Raw genomic sequence first — 15,000 nt, 5'->3', positions numbered from 1 at the left:
AGTGGGAGAACAAGACCCAAGATTGGGCACTCAACCTCCCAGAGTCTCAGTGCTCGCACAGGAGGGGATAGCATGAAAGAGCCAGCAGACCTTTTATTTTGTCATTTCTGTTTGGACATTGTGCTATTGATGCCTTACTTTACACTCACAAAGGGTTCTCTGGTTTCCTGCGAAGGCTTCTTGAAGCTGTAGGAAATGTTTTATTTGAAGGTTCTCTATATAAGGGCTTGCACTTGTGGCCTAGCCTTCTAGAGCATGTACTGTATAGGATGTTGAGGTTTTAGTTCTGCGTGCCTGCATCAAACATCTTGCATGGCAACCTTAAATCTGATTTTTGAAAGCTTTAATCTCATATCTGATATGTTCCTGCACCTCAGATGCTCTGAAGAGTCAATAGTGCCCCTTTGTAGACTACATTGTGTGTCAGGCATATTTGCACTCTTCTGTGGATAATATTAACCTTCATTTGTGATTTAACTTTTCAATTTTGGAAAAAAACGTTATTTCTAACATATGCTATTCCCAGGAACTTGTGAGAGGAACTGTGCAGGGTGTTCCAGTGTCTCTGTTCTGTAGCATCTGACGTGAGCCTGAATTAGTGCTGAAGTTCCACTCATTGCACCCTATCTGTGCTCTGGCATCTCCCATTAGCCGGCACTGGAAACTTGAGTCCATTTATCACAGACAGAGCAGATGGGAGGGAATCAGATTAAGTCTGCAGAAGGGCTAACTCAGGCATAGACACATGTGTTATATCCCCCCAGTACAGTCTGGACTGACAATGTGAAAACATCCTCACTCACTCACTCACTCACTCACTCACTCACAAACTCACAAAAGCAATGCTATCCTGTCCATACAGTGGCATTCATTCTCTCATTGTTACGTCTTGGGTGTCAACAAAGAATACTTAACATTACAGTAAATCTGGCTTGACTGATCAATTTGGCCCATTGTATCTAGCTCTATATCTGTTGTGGGAGTGTGTATGTGTGTGTGTGTGTGTGTGTGTGTGTGTGTGTGTGTGTGTGTGTGTGTGTGTGTGTGTGTGTGTGTGTGTGTGTGTGTGTGTGTGTGTGTGTGTGTGTGTGTGTGTGTGTGTGTGTGTGTGTGTGTGTGTGTGTGTGTGTGTGTGTGTGTGTGTGTGCTCATGTGTGTGTAAAGGGGGTTATTTTGTTGCCTATCTCAGCTGAGTGATTAAAGGCATTGACTGTCTGTGGAGTCCTCTGAGCTCTCTGCAGGTCTTAATTAATAGCTGATTAGATGGATGGCTGATCCTAAAGCCTTGTTGCTGAGAGGCGATGCATTGATGGGTTGTGCTGATGAGTTGCCTGTTGAGAATTAATGCCAATTTGTATTCATACAAAATGTGTTCTCGTAATTACACTGTGAATATGTTCAAGGCCCGTACGGAAGATTTCTGAAATGTTGCCTCTAGCCAATAAGAAGGTGAACTACGCCCTCTAGTGGATAGCAGTAGAATTTCAGCAAAGAATTGGCTTGCTGTAACTGGTTTTCAGCTTCCTTTTGGTACTTGCTCAATTAAGGGCTGCCAAAATGTTTTACAATTGTTTTAGGATCCAGGATGTGATCCCTTTCCTCTCCCCCCTCTCTCTTTACCCTTAAAATGCAAATTCAAAAGTGTGCTTTTGAAGTGGTGATTTCCAACCAGAAACAGGACATTAGTAGATGCACTAAGATGTTATATAGGAGACATGGTAAGAATAAGAAATGCAAAAAAAGAAATCAAAATGTCTGTGTAGACTTGCACTGACTTAGACATTCATGGAGTAAATGTAGATTTTATAAAACCAAAAATGCGATATGGTGTACAATATATTGTGTCTGTATACGTGAATATAAGCCCATATTATAGCTCTCTCTCTCTCTCTCTGTGTCCTCAGGACAGTAAAGAACCTCCTGACTGTTCGATGGCCGAGTCCTTCACCTCTCCGTCCTGCACGCTCGGGGTGGACCTGCGCCGAGGACGCCGCCGCTTCTCGGGCAACCTGCAGCTGCCCCCGCTGTCATGGCGACAGGCGGAGAGGTCACGCACACCTGACGATGAGTACATGAGCAGGCCGACCACGCTGCCCTTCGCTGCCCCCCCGCGCATCGACATCACCCCCGTAGACCCAGACTGGTAAGTGTGTGTGTGTGTGTGTGTGTGTGTGTGTGTGTGTGTGTGTGTGTGTGTGTGTGTGTGTGTGTGAAGGGCTGGTAGGTTGGAGGATGTGAGCTTGCGTAATCCTATTGCTTTGTATGGTACATGTTTTCTCATGTGTGAGCTGGTTTTTGTGTTGGGTTGTGGCTGTGTCTGTGTGTGTGTGTGTGTGTGTGTGTGTGTGTGTGTGTGGGTGGGTGGCTATACGTAATCCTGTTGTTTTATGTGGTGCATGTGTTCTCATGTGTGAGTTGGTGTGTGTGTTGGATTGGGACTGTATGTGAGTGTCACTGAAGGTCAGTGATAAGTGTGTGATGCATCTGTGTCTTCATAAGATCTTGGTTTAAGATGAGTGTGTGATGCATCTGTGTCTTCACAAGATCTTGGTTTAAGATGAGTATGTGATGCATCTACTGTATGTCTTCACAAGATCTTGGTCTAAGATGAGTATGTGATGCATCTGTGTCTTCATAAGATCTTGGTTTAAGATGAGTATGTGATGCATCTATGTCTTCATAAAATCTTGGTTTGGACTTTCATTTGGCTGATTGAGTGAGGTACACACTAGTGATGGTTGAAGAAGCCACTTCATGAACTGTTTTTTTTAGGTTAAGCAGAGATTCCAAGATTCAATACACACAGTTGAAATTATACAACTAACAGGGCAATGTTAACTCAGCTCAGTGACTGGGTCAGCTCAGATTAGACAGACACAAAGTGTGATAATGGTCAACAATAATTAAATTCAAGTAGTATTAAAGAATTAAAATAAGAACAGAAAATAAGAAGAGGCCTATTAATACATTAATAATATGCACAGTAACAACAGCAGCTAACAACAGTAATTCCAACACTACCCAGTAACAACAGTAACTATAACACTACAAAGTACTCAGTGTACACACTGTAAGCTATTACTGAAAAGGACAACTGTTGGAACAACCACATCAATTAAGTGCTGAGTTTTCATTAACGTGGCAGGCATGTCCATATTGAGGAGTCTAATGGTGGAGCCTGGGGGATATAGCTCCCTCTTAGTCTCTCAGCTTTGCCTCAGTGCTTTGCCTGAATACAGTCAACTATTTGTCTGTGTTTGTGGATGTGTGTGGAGACTCCAGGGAGAATCAGAGAGAGAGAGAGAGAGAAGGTAGAGTGAGTGAACAGAGAGAAAGAGAGAGAGAGAGAGAGAGAGAGAGAGAGAGAGAGAGAGGGGGGTATGGTAGATTGACTAAACAGAGAGAGAGAAAGAGAGAGTGAGTGAACAGAGAGAGAGAGAGAAAGAGAGAGAGAGAGAGAGAGAGAGAGAGAGAGAGAGAGTGCGACTGCAGGAGACAGAAAGGGGTGATTGAGTGACTCGTGAGATGACAGGACACAAGTCGAGAGAGAGAGAGAGAGAAAGTGTCTGTCTCTCCGGGGCTTGAGTTCCTCTCTGTTTGACCTTGACGCTGCAGGCTGCCCGGGCGCCGTGTGTCTGGAAGGTCAGGGGTGTAGAGGTGTCAGGACAAATGTCATCCTCCTCTCCTCACTCTGCAGGCGGCCGCCGCCTCCGGAGATCCTGCGCCTCAGAGCCTCGGCTCTCTTCAGAAGACGCAGAAGGGATGTGCTTGTTTATGTACTGCAGCTCACCTTTCAAGTGAGACAAGAGTGCCTTCTGAAATGTCAGAAAACGAGGAGTTGGCTAAAATAGAAAGAACGATAGAATAAAACTGACACTAAAACAATGTCAGATAAGAGAGTGAGAAAGAGAAAGAGGGGAAGGGAGAAGACAGAATGAGAACAATAAGAAGGATTTATAAATGAAAAATAAAAAAACAGGGTGAAAACAAAAGAAGCAAAAAAGCTGCAAGTCATACCAATCCTGGAGACATGGCTGCCTCGGAAAGCCTGAAAAAAGCACCCAGCCTCAAAAATAGGCTAGTCACTCATCTGAAGCCTGCTAGGTCAGAGACAAATGCCTGACAATGCATTCATCAAAGGAAAATGGTGACAATGACACGACAGTGGAAAATCTGATCTAATGAAACTGTACAATTGGATTTTTATGATATATTAATACACTTTACTTTCCGCTTTTATTGTCTCCAAAGGGCAGTTTGCTATGCAGCTGCAGGTCACCAACAGACATACTGTACAGTAGACAACATAATGTACAGTACAAAGGCAGCACACCACATACTGTACAGCATACAGGAAGATTAACATGCTGTGGGTACACAAGCACAACATCCAGCATCCCTGCTTGACCTCCTCCATGAACAAATAAAGCAGTACATCAGATATGTCAATATGAGTCCAGTCCAGTGACCGTTGGAGGCCATGACAGGCCTGATCATTCACATGTCTCTTCTCCCTGGAAAAGGGGGAGCGTTTACAGAGGAGTCTGCCCTACAAGATCATGCTCCAAAAAGCAGTGCTTTTTTGCAGCTGGTCTGTTCTGGTCTGGTCTGTTCTGCACCTGTCAAGGTGTTGTCAGCTCTAGGTGTGTCTGTGGGATGTGTCGACAGACAGATGTGTGTTGGCCATGAGAGCTTTGATTGGTGTCTGTCTGCACCAGTGGCTCCTGTGAGCTGGAGCTACAGTGGGGGTGGTGTGGTCAGCATGGTGGTGGCTGAAGAATAGACTCTGCTGAGGCTGTCGAGCTGCTCGCTGAGTGTTTGAGTTCCTGTGTGGTAAATGTGTGCACAAATCTTTAAGTGTATTTGCGCACATGTAAATGTGGGTTTATGTAGTGGAGTGGAGCTGGGTGCGGTTGTATGTTCAATGGGTGTACCAGTTGTGTGCAGAGTGGCGTCACTGAGCTACTGTGTGTTGTGTGTGTGTGTGTGTGTGTGTGTGTGTGTATGTGTTGTGTCTACATTATGTGAGAGTGTGTGTGTGTGTGTGTGTGTGTGTGTGTGTGTGTGTCTGAGTGTGGTCTCTGATAATGTATGCCTGTGTGGGAGTGTATTTTTGCTATAGGATGTTTGCTCGTGCACATACTGTAGTTTGTTTTGGTTTGTTCCCCCGGTGTTCTGTCCACTCTCCTGCCTCATCAGGTCGTGTTTTACATGCTTCTGCTCTGACTACACAGGACGTGCTGTCCCAGTGGGCAAGCCATAAAGACCCTTTAACTAGCTTCACTCTCCTGAGCCCATCACCTCTCCCACTCTCTCTCTCTCTCTCTCTCTCTCTGTCCCTCTCTCTCTGTATCTCTCTATCTCTCTCACACACACACAGACACACACACACACACACACACATACACACAGACACACAGACACACACTCACACACAGACACACAGACGCACACACACGCACACACGCACACACACACACACACACACACACACACACACACACACACAGACACACACACAGACACACACACACTCTCTCTCTCTCTCTCTCTCTCACACACACACACACACACACACACACACACACACACACACACACGTTTCTTGCCCACCCCCTCAAAAAAAGTGCCTGTGGAGTCTCTCTGCCTCGTAAGGGTTGCCAGGTGACCAGGGACCCCATCAGCCATGATCCCGGTGGACGATGGATGGCCACTTAGCGCGCCCTCCTTCTCCATCCCCCTCCTGCTCTGTGTAAACACCGAACTTTTCCATCTCCAATCGGGAATTTATAGCTCTTCTTGTGGAGGTGGAGCTGGACAGGGGCATTAGTCCGCTGTGGTGATGGATGCTCTCCTTCTCCCCCATTGTTCTGTGCCACTCACCTCGTACTGTAGAGCGATATTTTCTAATTCAGGCTTACAGAATTGTCTGTGTACTCATTTTGTTATTTTTGTTCCATGATGTATACTTCATTTTAAGGACTCCAGATTTTTAATGACTCCAAACCAAATGTGTCCGAAAGTGAAATATTTTTCATCTGGCCATGATAGAGTGAGTGCAGTTCACAGGTTCCACCAGTGGGGGGCAGTAAGTCATTTATAGTCCTTTCTCCTCTATCTCGATCCAACTCAACTTTACAATGGTGGTCCTCTTTATCAAGAGCACATAGGAGTCCACATGAATACCTTACTTACTCATTCATGCTAATTGTAGTGACATTTGTACATTGAGTTCTCATATAACGTGAGCATCTTCGTAGCCTCGCTTCTGTATTGAAACGAGAGAAGACACACTCCTGTCTGATGACATTGTGAGCATGCCCCAGATAAGAAGATTCTCCTCTCACGTTTACACTCAGTCATTTGACAGGTGCTCGTAGCCGAGGGGACTTTCTAGTGTGGTGCGACTGAAACGCACATTGCAGGAGAAGCGCGGTTCCACGTCAGTGGTGCCATATGGGAGGAGCGGTACTCTACTAGCACACACGTTCTCCACGGTTCCTCTTCCTCTTCTCATCTGGGCTGTTCTCATGTCATAATGCAAGGCACTACAAGTCTTGTATCAGACCGAAAAGGTCACTTTACTTGGACTGTCCCCTTTAGACTGATGCTCAGATTATCAGCAAACACTAAAATGTAAAGTTAATATTAAGATTAGGGGTTGAGTTGGGTTTGGTTAAGGTGAAGTTCAGTCTCAGATGAATCTACACTGTGAATCTCAACAGATGATATCTGATGTTTTTTTGGGGGACTATTGAAATAAAGTGTAACTGCAGATCATTCCAGGATGTTTATACCGTAGTACAGCACGGTGAGCTCTCTCTCTCTGTGTGTGTGTGTGTGTGTGTGTGTGCTACTCAGAGCTCGACTCCTCATGTCACTATTCATGAGCCCTCCGCTTTGATGGGATCTGTGCCTGTCATGTCGTGTGGCCTTATTGAAGTGGGAGGAGCGACGCAGGTGGCGTTTCATTGGCTGTCACAGCTCCTCGCTCGCTGGTCTCCATGGCTGTGACGCGGAGCTCCTGAGCGCACCATGAGTCGGCATCTTTCCTGCAGCGCGTCAGCCCTTTTCCGCCCGTGTAAATCCTAATTCTTTACAACAACTTCTTCAAAGTGTTATTCAGATTTCGTGTGTGTGTGTGTGTGTGTGTGTGTGTGTGTGTGGCTCACCTATCTGCGTCTACAGCCATATGAAGTGGCATCATAGCCAATGGCACTAGTCACCCTACCCCCTCCCTGGAGCAAGCGTCTCCTGATTGGACAAGCTGGACGGCTAAGACAGGGTCAGATGGAGCCTCTAAGATCTCAACACCTGGTTGTTAGCACCTATGTCCTGTTTCCTAGTGTAGGTGTGTGTGTGTGTGTGTGTGTGTGTGTGTGTGTGTGTGTGTGTGTGTGTGTGTGTGTGTGTGTGTGTGTGTGTGCACCCTGCCTGTGCTCTGTTGTGTGTTTGTGTCTGGCTTTTCAAAGGGCAATACTTTGCTTCGTAATTAATGTTGCATCTTCTACAGGCTCTCTCTCTCTCTGTCATCCACCCCCGCCCCAACAACACACACACACACACACACTCTCTCTCTCTCTCTCTCCCTCTCTCATTCTCTCTCTCTCTCTCTTTCCCTGGCCTTGTTGTAGTTGCTAGAGCTGTGTGATGTCTTGTGTGCGGGGATGTGGAGGGAGCAGTAGAGAGGAGGGGGGAGAAGGGGGGAGAGGAGGGGAGGGAGGTGGGTTATTTTGGGAACACAATTACTTTCCTGCTGACGCGACACCATTACGCCGGAGAGGAGAGGAGCGGAGAGGAGAGGAGAGGAGAGGAGAGGAGAGGAGTACAGAGGAGAGGAGAGGAGAGGAGCAGAGGAGAGGAGAGGAGAGGAGAGGAGAGGAGAGGAGAGGAGAGGAGTAGAGAGGAGAGGAGAGGAGAGGAGAGGAGAGGAGTAGAGAGGAGAGGAGTAGAGAGGAGAGGAGTACAGAGGAGAGGAGAGGAGAGGAGAGGAGAGGAGTAGAGAGGAGAGGAGAGGAGAGGAGAGGAGAGGAGAGGAGAGGAGGAGGGAGCGGAGAGGAGAGGAGAGGAGGACAGTGATACCTTCCCGCCGCTTGCTCCCAGGTGGGGCTGGGGGGGGGGGGGGGGGGGGGGGGTTGCTGGCGGGGCCGGCCATCATCGGAATCTGGATCAGGACAGCGGGAGTCCAGCTCTCTCAGGCCCACTCACCCAGCCACATTAGAGACATTAAAACCCAGAAACGTGTGTGTGTGTGTGTGTGTGTGTCTACCACTCTACCTCTCTTTGTGTTAGTTCATCTGCGTCTGTGTCTTTGTCGTGACTTTGACTGCGTCTCTGACTGTTTATATGTATCTGGGTTAGGTTGTAGACGCGTGTTGCTGGGCTATTTTCCGGCGAACATGTACCCAAGTCTTTTTTCGTGAGAGAGAGAGAGAGAGAGAGAGAGAGAGAGAGAGAGAGAGAGAGAGAGAAAGAGAGAGAGAGAGATGAAAGCCTCGCAGCCTGATCACGGTATGGGGCTGTTTGTTCAGGAGCGCCTTGTCTGAGCCACACTTGAGTTGCGTAATGCCTCCGGGTGTCTAATCTGTGGCTGCTTGAGTCCCCAGGACGCGTCAAGGTCTGTTTGGTCTCCGCAGAGCGGCTGTCTCCCCTTCCGCTCCCTGCGTATGGAGCAGCAGTCCGCCCGGCCGGCGCGGTCCTTGGGTCGGGATTGTCTTACCGCCGCGCCGATAGTCTGTCCTCCATTTTGAGGATAAGGATTTGGAGAATGCAGAGTTGGAGAATCTGTGTGGAGGGGTGTGAATATTTTAGGCTGATTCTTCCTCTCTCCCTCTCCCTCTCTCATGCCCTTCTCTGAGTGAGAGAGAGAGAGAGAAAGAGAGTATCTGTGTGTGTGTGTGTGTGTGTGTGTGTGTGTGTGTGTGTGTGTGTGTGTGTGTGTGTGTGTGTGTGTGTTTGCAGGAAGAGAGAGCGATGCCTGTGATCTTTTCATTATATTTCACCGCGGTAGATGTGAGCCGACAGTTTGAAAGGTCTCGTCTGGCCGTCTGGCCGCTCTCTCTCATGTGGGCCGGCCGTTTGATTGAGAGGCGAGCCGACGCTCGGACAGCTGACCTCTGACCTGGAAGAGCTTGGAGAGGCTTTGTGTGAGAGAGTTGTGCTAAAGGGCAGATGGATCGCTGCCTGTCAGTAGGGGACCGTAGGGTACTCACATCTCAACTACAGGTCTCTGAACCAGCTATGAAGTACACCACATAGAAAGAGACACACACTAAACACACACACATACACACACGTTTCTTATGTGTAAATATGTCTACATGTTTGTGTGTGTGTGTGTGTGTGTGTGTGTGTGTGTTTTGTGTGTGTGTGTGTGTGTGTGTGTGTGTGTATCCTTGCATCCGTGTCTCTGTGTTGTCTTCAGGGAGTTGGTAATGGACATAGCCCCAGGCCGGTGTGACTTCTCTGTATTCATCTCACTGACTGGCCGAGCGGTCAGCTCATGGTCAGCTTCACTCGGGCCCGGCCCGGCTCTTGACCTTGCGCTGCCTTTTCAGACGTCCACTGCGGCTCGGTCACCTGCGTAACATCATAGCTACAGACTCCACCGGGGATTTTAGCTGGCCAGCCATGAGGCCGGCCTTTTCTGGGCTACGTTCAGTTCAGTCTTTAGAGCTAATGTATTGTGAGGGTTTTCATTGTATAAATGCATGTGTTTAGACTTCAGGGTTTTTTTAAATCTCTCCCAGGCTATTATTTTTGGAAGACATTGATTTGTTTTTGGATATGGGTCTGTTTAAACAGCTTTTTACCCTTTGTGTGTGTGTGTGTGTGTGTGTGTCTGTGAGAGAGAGAGAGTGTGTCTTTGTGATGGAGTGTGTGTGTATCTTGCTCAGTGGCTCTGAGTGAGTGGGCATCTGTTTTTACTCAGCTCAAGGGCTTTGGGTGTGTTTAGATGACATTTCAGGAGAATAACACTTTTCCCTCAGCCATGCACCAACATAATGTCAGAGAGAGATTACACAGAAGATGGCGTGTGCCCCATTCCTCTCTCTCTCTCTGTGTGTGTGTGTGTGTGTCTGTGAGTGTGAGAGAGAGAGAGAGAGAGAGAATAGCAAGAGAATAAGTGTGATTTATTTAAGGTGGATGTTTCCAGAACGCTGTTAGGGCCATTCCTCTTTTCTCTGGATGCTCCTTGACTTCCGTGTTCCAGTGTTCTTCTCCTCTTCACCTTCTTCCATTTCTCCCTCTGTCTTGTTTATCCCTCTCTTTTTCTGTAAAGCGCTCTCTCTCTCTCGCTCTCTATTTTATGAATGGATAGTGTGAATGTAGGTCCCTGTTTGCAACGCTGTGGAGCTGAGCTGAGGTTTCCTTCATGTCGGTCAAGTCAGCTGTGAGTGGAATGTTTTTTTCCCCTCTCGTTTTTTACATAAGCTCTTCAATTATATAAGCTTCCCTCCAGGCATCCTAGCCTCGCCAAGAACCAGCACACGCCATGAGAACCAGGGCCAGGCATGCGTGAAAAGCCCACTGTAGTGTGTGTGTGTGTGTGTGTGTGTGTGTGTGTGTTTGTTTGTCTCTGTGTTTGAATGTGTGAGGCAGGGGACCTCCATGCTGTGTCTGTTTTCTCACCTACGGTTTCAAAGGAACATCTGCTGAACTTGAAGAACTGCTGTTATGTTGTATGTATGTGTGTGTGTGTGTGTGTGTGTGTGTGTGTGTGTGTGTGTGTGTGTGTGTGTCAGCGTGTATACTCAGTGCAGTTTTGGGACATATCGATGCTTGAAGGTGTGAAAGGAAGATGAATACAGTTGTGCTCTGTTAGTCAGTGTGAGTGTTTGTGTTTGTGTGTGTGTGTAAATGCTTGTGTGTGTGTAAATGCTTGTGTGTGTGTGTGTGCGCGCACATGTGCGGATGTGTGTGTACATGCTTGTGTGTGTGTGTGTGTGTGTGTGTGTGTGTGTGTGTGTGTGTGTGTGTGTGTGTCTAAAACTGCACACACTCTAGCCTACCCCTGGAGATTGGAAAAATCCGGACTGAGAGCTCGTTGTGTGTGCGTAATTACCTCGTCTAGACCCTTGGCTCTGGGCTCTGGGCTCTGAGCTGCGTGCTGTGTGCGTATTTTGTGCTGTGTGTGTATTGTGCGCTGTGTGTGTATTGTGCGCTGTGTGTGTATTTTGTGCGTATTGTGCGCTGTGTGTGTATTGTGTGTCGTCTGATGGTTGCCTGCGTGGTCAACTCCATCTTGAGCTGGAGCTTGCGCTGCCTTCACAACACACAGCCCTTAGTGAACAGGCCTCCGTCCACAGGGGGCTCGCAGTCTATTAGTGAGAAGCGTTTGGCATGGCGGCCTGGAGAGAGCACTCAGTGAGTTAGGCGTTTACAGATTGCTACCATTCATTCAATGTGTGTGTGTGTGTGTGTGTGTGTGTGTGTGTGTGTGTGTGTGTGTGTGTGTGTGTTTTTTTTTTGTTGTACTTTTTACTGCACCAAAAGCCAGGGAGGACTTAGTCACAAAGCGGCCATTGTGAGCCCAGTCTAGACATTTAAATGTCAGTGGCTACGACGGAGTTGTCTTCTAGCTGCTCGCAGAAGGGATTGGTCATCTGAAGGAAGTGAGGAGCTGACCAGATGAATATGGTGAGGGAGAGCTGAGCTCATGGGTGTGTGTGTGGAGTGGAGGAGATAGAAGTAGAGAGGGAGAGAGAGAGAGAGAGAGAAAGAGAGAGAGAGAGAGAGAGAGAGAGAGAGAGAGAGAGATAAGGGCTGTGCTCTGAGCCCTTGTCAGCTGGGCTAAAATGTCCCTGACTGCCTCGCCAAACTCTTCTCACTGTCCAATTAATGCAGCCAGAGCCTCCTCACACACAATATATGTGGCACCATTCCTTTCCTTATCTCCCCTGTGCCCTTATCGCGCCCCCTCTCTCACCCTCTCTCTCTCTCTCTCTCTCTCTCTCTCTCTCTCTCTCTGCCTACTTCTCTCTCTCTCTCTTTCTCTGCCTCCTTCTCTCTCTCTGCCTCTGTTGTGTTAAGTTGCTCTCTCACACACACTTTCCCACAGAGAAATTCACACACACACACACACACACACACAAACATGCATCTCTCCCTGTACAGTATCTCTATTTCAGTTCCCCACAGCCTCTCACTTTCTTTCTCTCTTTTCCTCTCGCAGTCACACTCATCCTCTCCGTGAACCCTCTCAGCCTCCACTTCTCCCTCTTCTTCTCCCTCTTCTTCTTATTCTCCCTCTTCTTCTTCTTCTTCTCCCTCTTCCTCTTCTGCTAAACCAGCGCTGCACAGTGTCACACACACACACACACACACACACACACACATTTTTTCTCACTTGCTTTTCCGCTTTCTCTCTCACCCATATTTCCCACACTGTTTTCATTACCTCTTTTCTGCTCACAGTACAGTAATTCCCTCTCTCGTCAGCAGCCTTTCGCTCCTTTCTCTCTCTATCCCACACTTTCTCTTTCTGCGCTGTTATTCTGAAGACGGCCGTTTGTTGCCATACGCACACACACACAGGACTACATGTTCCCATGTCCAGGGTGGGGGATGTGTGTGTGTGTGTGTGTGTGTGTGTGTGTGTGTGTTGTGTGTGTGTGTGTGTGTGTGTGTGTGTGTGTGTGTGTGTGTGTGTGTGTGTGTGTGTGTGTGTGTGTGTGTGTGTGTGTGTGTGTGTGTGTGTGTGTGTGTGTGTGTGTGAGAGTTGTCGATGCTGCCAGGTTGTGGCCATTGTCTGTGTCCTCAGAGAGATGGAGAGGAGCAGCAGTGGCCTCTATGTTTGATGAGAGAGGTGATCAGGCTGTCATCGCTGAGTCAACACACACACACACACACACACACACATACACAGAGACACACACACCTCCTCAGTGTCTGTCACTCCGACTGCTGGGCTCCTGCACTCATCCTCCCTCCCTCTCTCTCTCTCTCTCTCTCTCTCTCTCTCTCTCTCTGTCTGTCCTTCACTCTGTTTCGGTCCTCTTGTTCCGCACGCTCAACTGCTCTTTCTCTTAGCCAGGCTGTCACCCGCTCATGCTAGCTGGTTGTCTCGCATTTAAATTCAAAAGTGCTTTATTGGCACAGAGCGGGCTTGATGGGGAGCCAGAAGCACTGGTGGTGGTGAATTGCTGAAAGTGAATGTCAAAGGCAGAAATCTGCTCATGACATTAACTGTAACAGCTGAGATGAAGTGTGTGTGTGGGCGTGAGTGTGTCTTTCCGTGGCTTGTCATTTGTCAGTCACGTCTGCTCAATAGATGATATCTTTGAGTCACTGATTCTATCTCTCTTTCTTTCTCTCTCTCTCTTCCTTTCTCTTTCTCTCTTCCTTTCATTTTGTCTGTCTTTCTTCTGTCTGTTATGGAACGCCCTCGTAGGCTCCTTTAGTGAAGTAGCCAACGATTCAACGGCTTCCTACTGCCAAGGGACGTTGTGTGACTGTAGTGTCTTTCTGCTGGAATGTGGCATGTGTCTTATGGGGGGGATTAGTCATTCAGTAAGTAACAGTGTTCAAGCAGGCGTTTGTAAGACCGGCTCCAAAACACCATACATATCTGGGGGAGACATCTTGCTTTTATTGTTGGTTTTACTCTCTTGCTGAATATAAAAACTGTTATTGTGGACATAATCCAGTGTGCGAGCGGCAGTGCGTGATGTTTTTGAAGTGGAGTTGACAGAGCTGCCTGTGAGGGAAAGAGGGAGGGAGGTGAGGTGTTTATCCTGCATATGGTGTTTGGCGCTGGGTAAAATGGAGAAGCGGCTAGCGTGCCGAGAGGGGAAGTCATATGCTGCGGAAGTACTGGGAGGTATTGTGCTGCCGTACCAACTGAAATGTATAATTAATGTGACAGCATAGTCATGTGGTAGGAGAACCGAGCTAATCTGGCGCTGAATGCAATCTGAGACCAGGGACACACACACACACACACACACACACACACACACACGCACACACACACACACACGTATGCACGTACGAACGTGCTCACACACACACACACACACGCAATCTTACACCCTCACAACCACACCAGCTTACATGTTCAAGCTAGCGTAAACAGACTGAACACGCACATTCAACCTCTTCCCCTCTTCTCTTTCACACACACACACACACACACACACACACACACACACACACACACACACACACACACACACATCTACGCACGCACGCACGCATGCACGCACGCACGCACGCACGCAGGCACACACACACACACACACACTCTGAGCTCATCCCACTGCTACATCCTTCCTATGAGCATCTTTGGCTGTGCTGTTCTGTGAAAGGTCACACATCGTTGAAATTCAGCGAGCCCCTCACCGTCATTCAGAGACCCAACATCAACACCAGCAGCAGCCAATCAGCTCACAGCAGAGGTGGAGCCAGGACTCCGTGCTTTTGAATGTGTGCGTGTGTGTCCCTATTTCTCTGTGTGAGAGAGAGAGAGAGGCAGAGAGCACAAGAGTGAGTGAGTGAGTGAGTGAGAGAGAGAGAGAGAGAGAGAGAGTCAGTACAGCAGCACAGCTATGTTTATTCCAAGCATGCGGGGAGAAACGAGTGCGTGCCTGTGGCTGTTGGGGTTAGCATTGCGCTACCTTTAGGTTCCAGAGCCTCCGCTCTGTCTGTCTCTGTGCTCTGTGTGTGTGTGTGTGTGTGTGTGTGTGTGTGTGTGTGTGTGTGTGTGTGTGAGTAGAGAGAGAGAGAGAGAGAGAGAGAGAGAGAGAGAGAGTGTGTGTGAGAGAAAGAGAGAGAGTGTATGTATGTATGTGTATGTGTGTGTGTGAGAGAGAGAGAGAGAGAGAGAGAGAGAGAGAGAGAGAGAGAGAGAGAGTGTGTGTGTGTGTGTGTGTGTGTGTGTGTGCGCGCGCTGAGAGGGGGAAGAGAGTAGAGAGCTGGGGGGGGGGGGGCGGTGTTGTGGCGCTGTGGTGCCGTGAGAGGACTGATTGGGGAGGCTGGCTGTTGGCATCGCTGCTTCGC

At 48.2% G+C, this 15,000-nt stretch overlaps 1 protein-coding gene across 2 annotated transcripts in view; it reads left to right on the top strand.

The window, feature by feature from the left end:
* pde4ba (phosphodiesterase 4B, cAMP-specific a) overlaps positions 1-15,000 on the top strand; it is a 164,118-nt gene that overhangs the window by 36,923 nt on the left and 112,195 nt on the right. For both annotated transcript variants that reach the window (XM_062556228.1, XM_062556227.1), the window contains one exon: positions 1,905-2,143. In XM_062556228.1, coding sequence (XP_062412212.1) covers positions 1,932-2,143 — 212 coding nt within the window. In that variant the 5' untranslated portion in view covers positions 1,905-1,931. The remainder of the gene's footprint in view (positions 1-1,904; positions 2,144-15,000) is intronic.

Source organism: Sardina pilchardus, chromosome 15 (genome assembly GCF_963854185.1).
Source record: "Sardina pilchardus chromosome 15, fSarPil1.1, whole genome shotgun sequence".
Lineage (NCBI taxonomy): Eukaryota > Metazoa > Chordata > Actinopteri > Clupeiformes > Clupeidae > Sardina > Sardina pilchardus.
The sequence above is the reverse complement of the archived record's forward strand: the minus strand, read 5'-3'. Positions and strand labels throughout refer to the sequence as shown.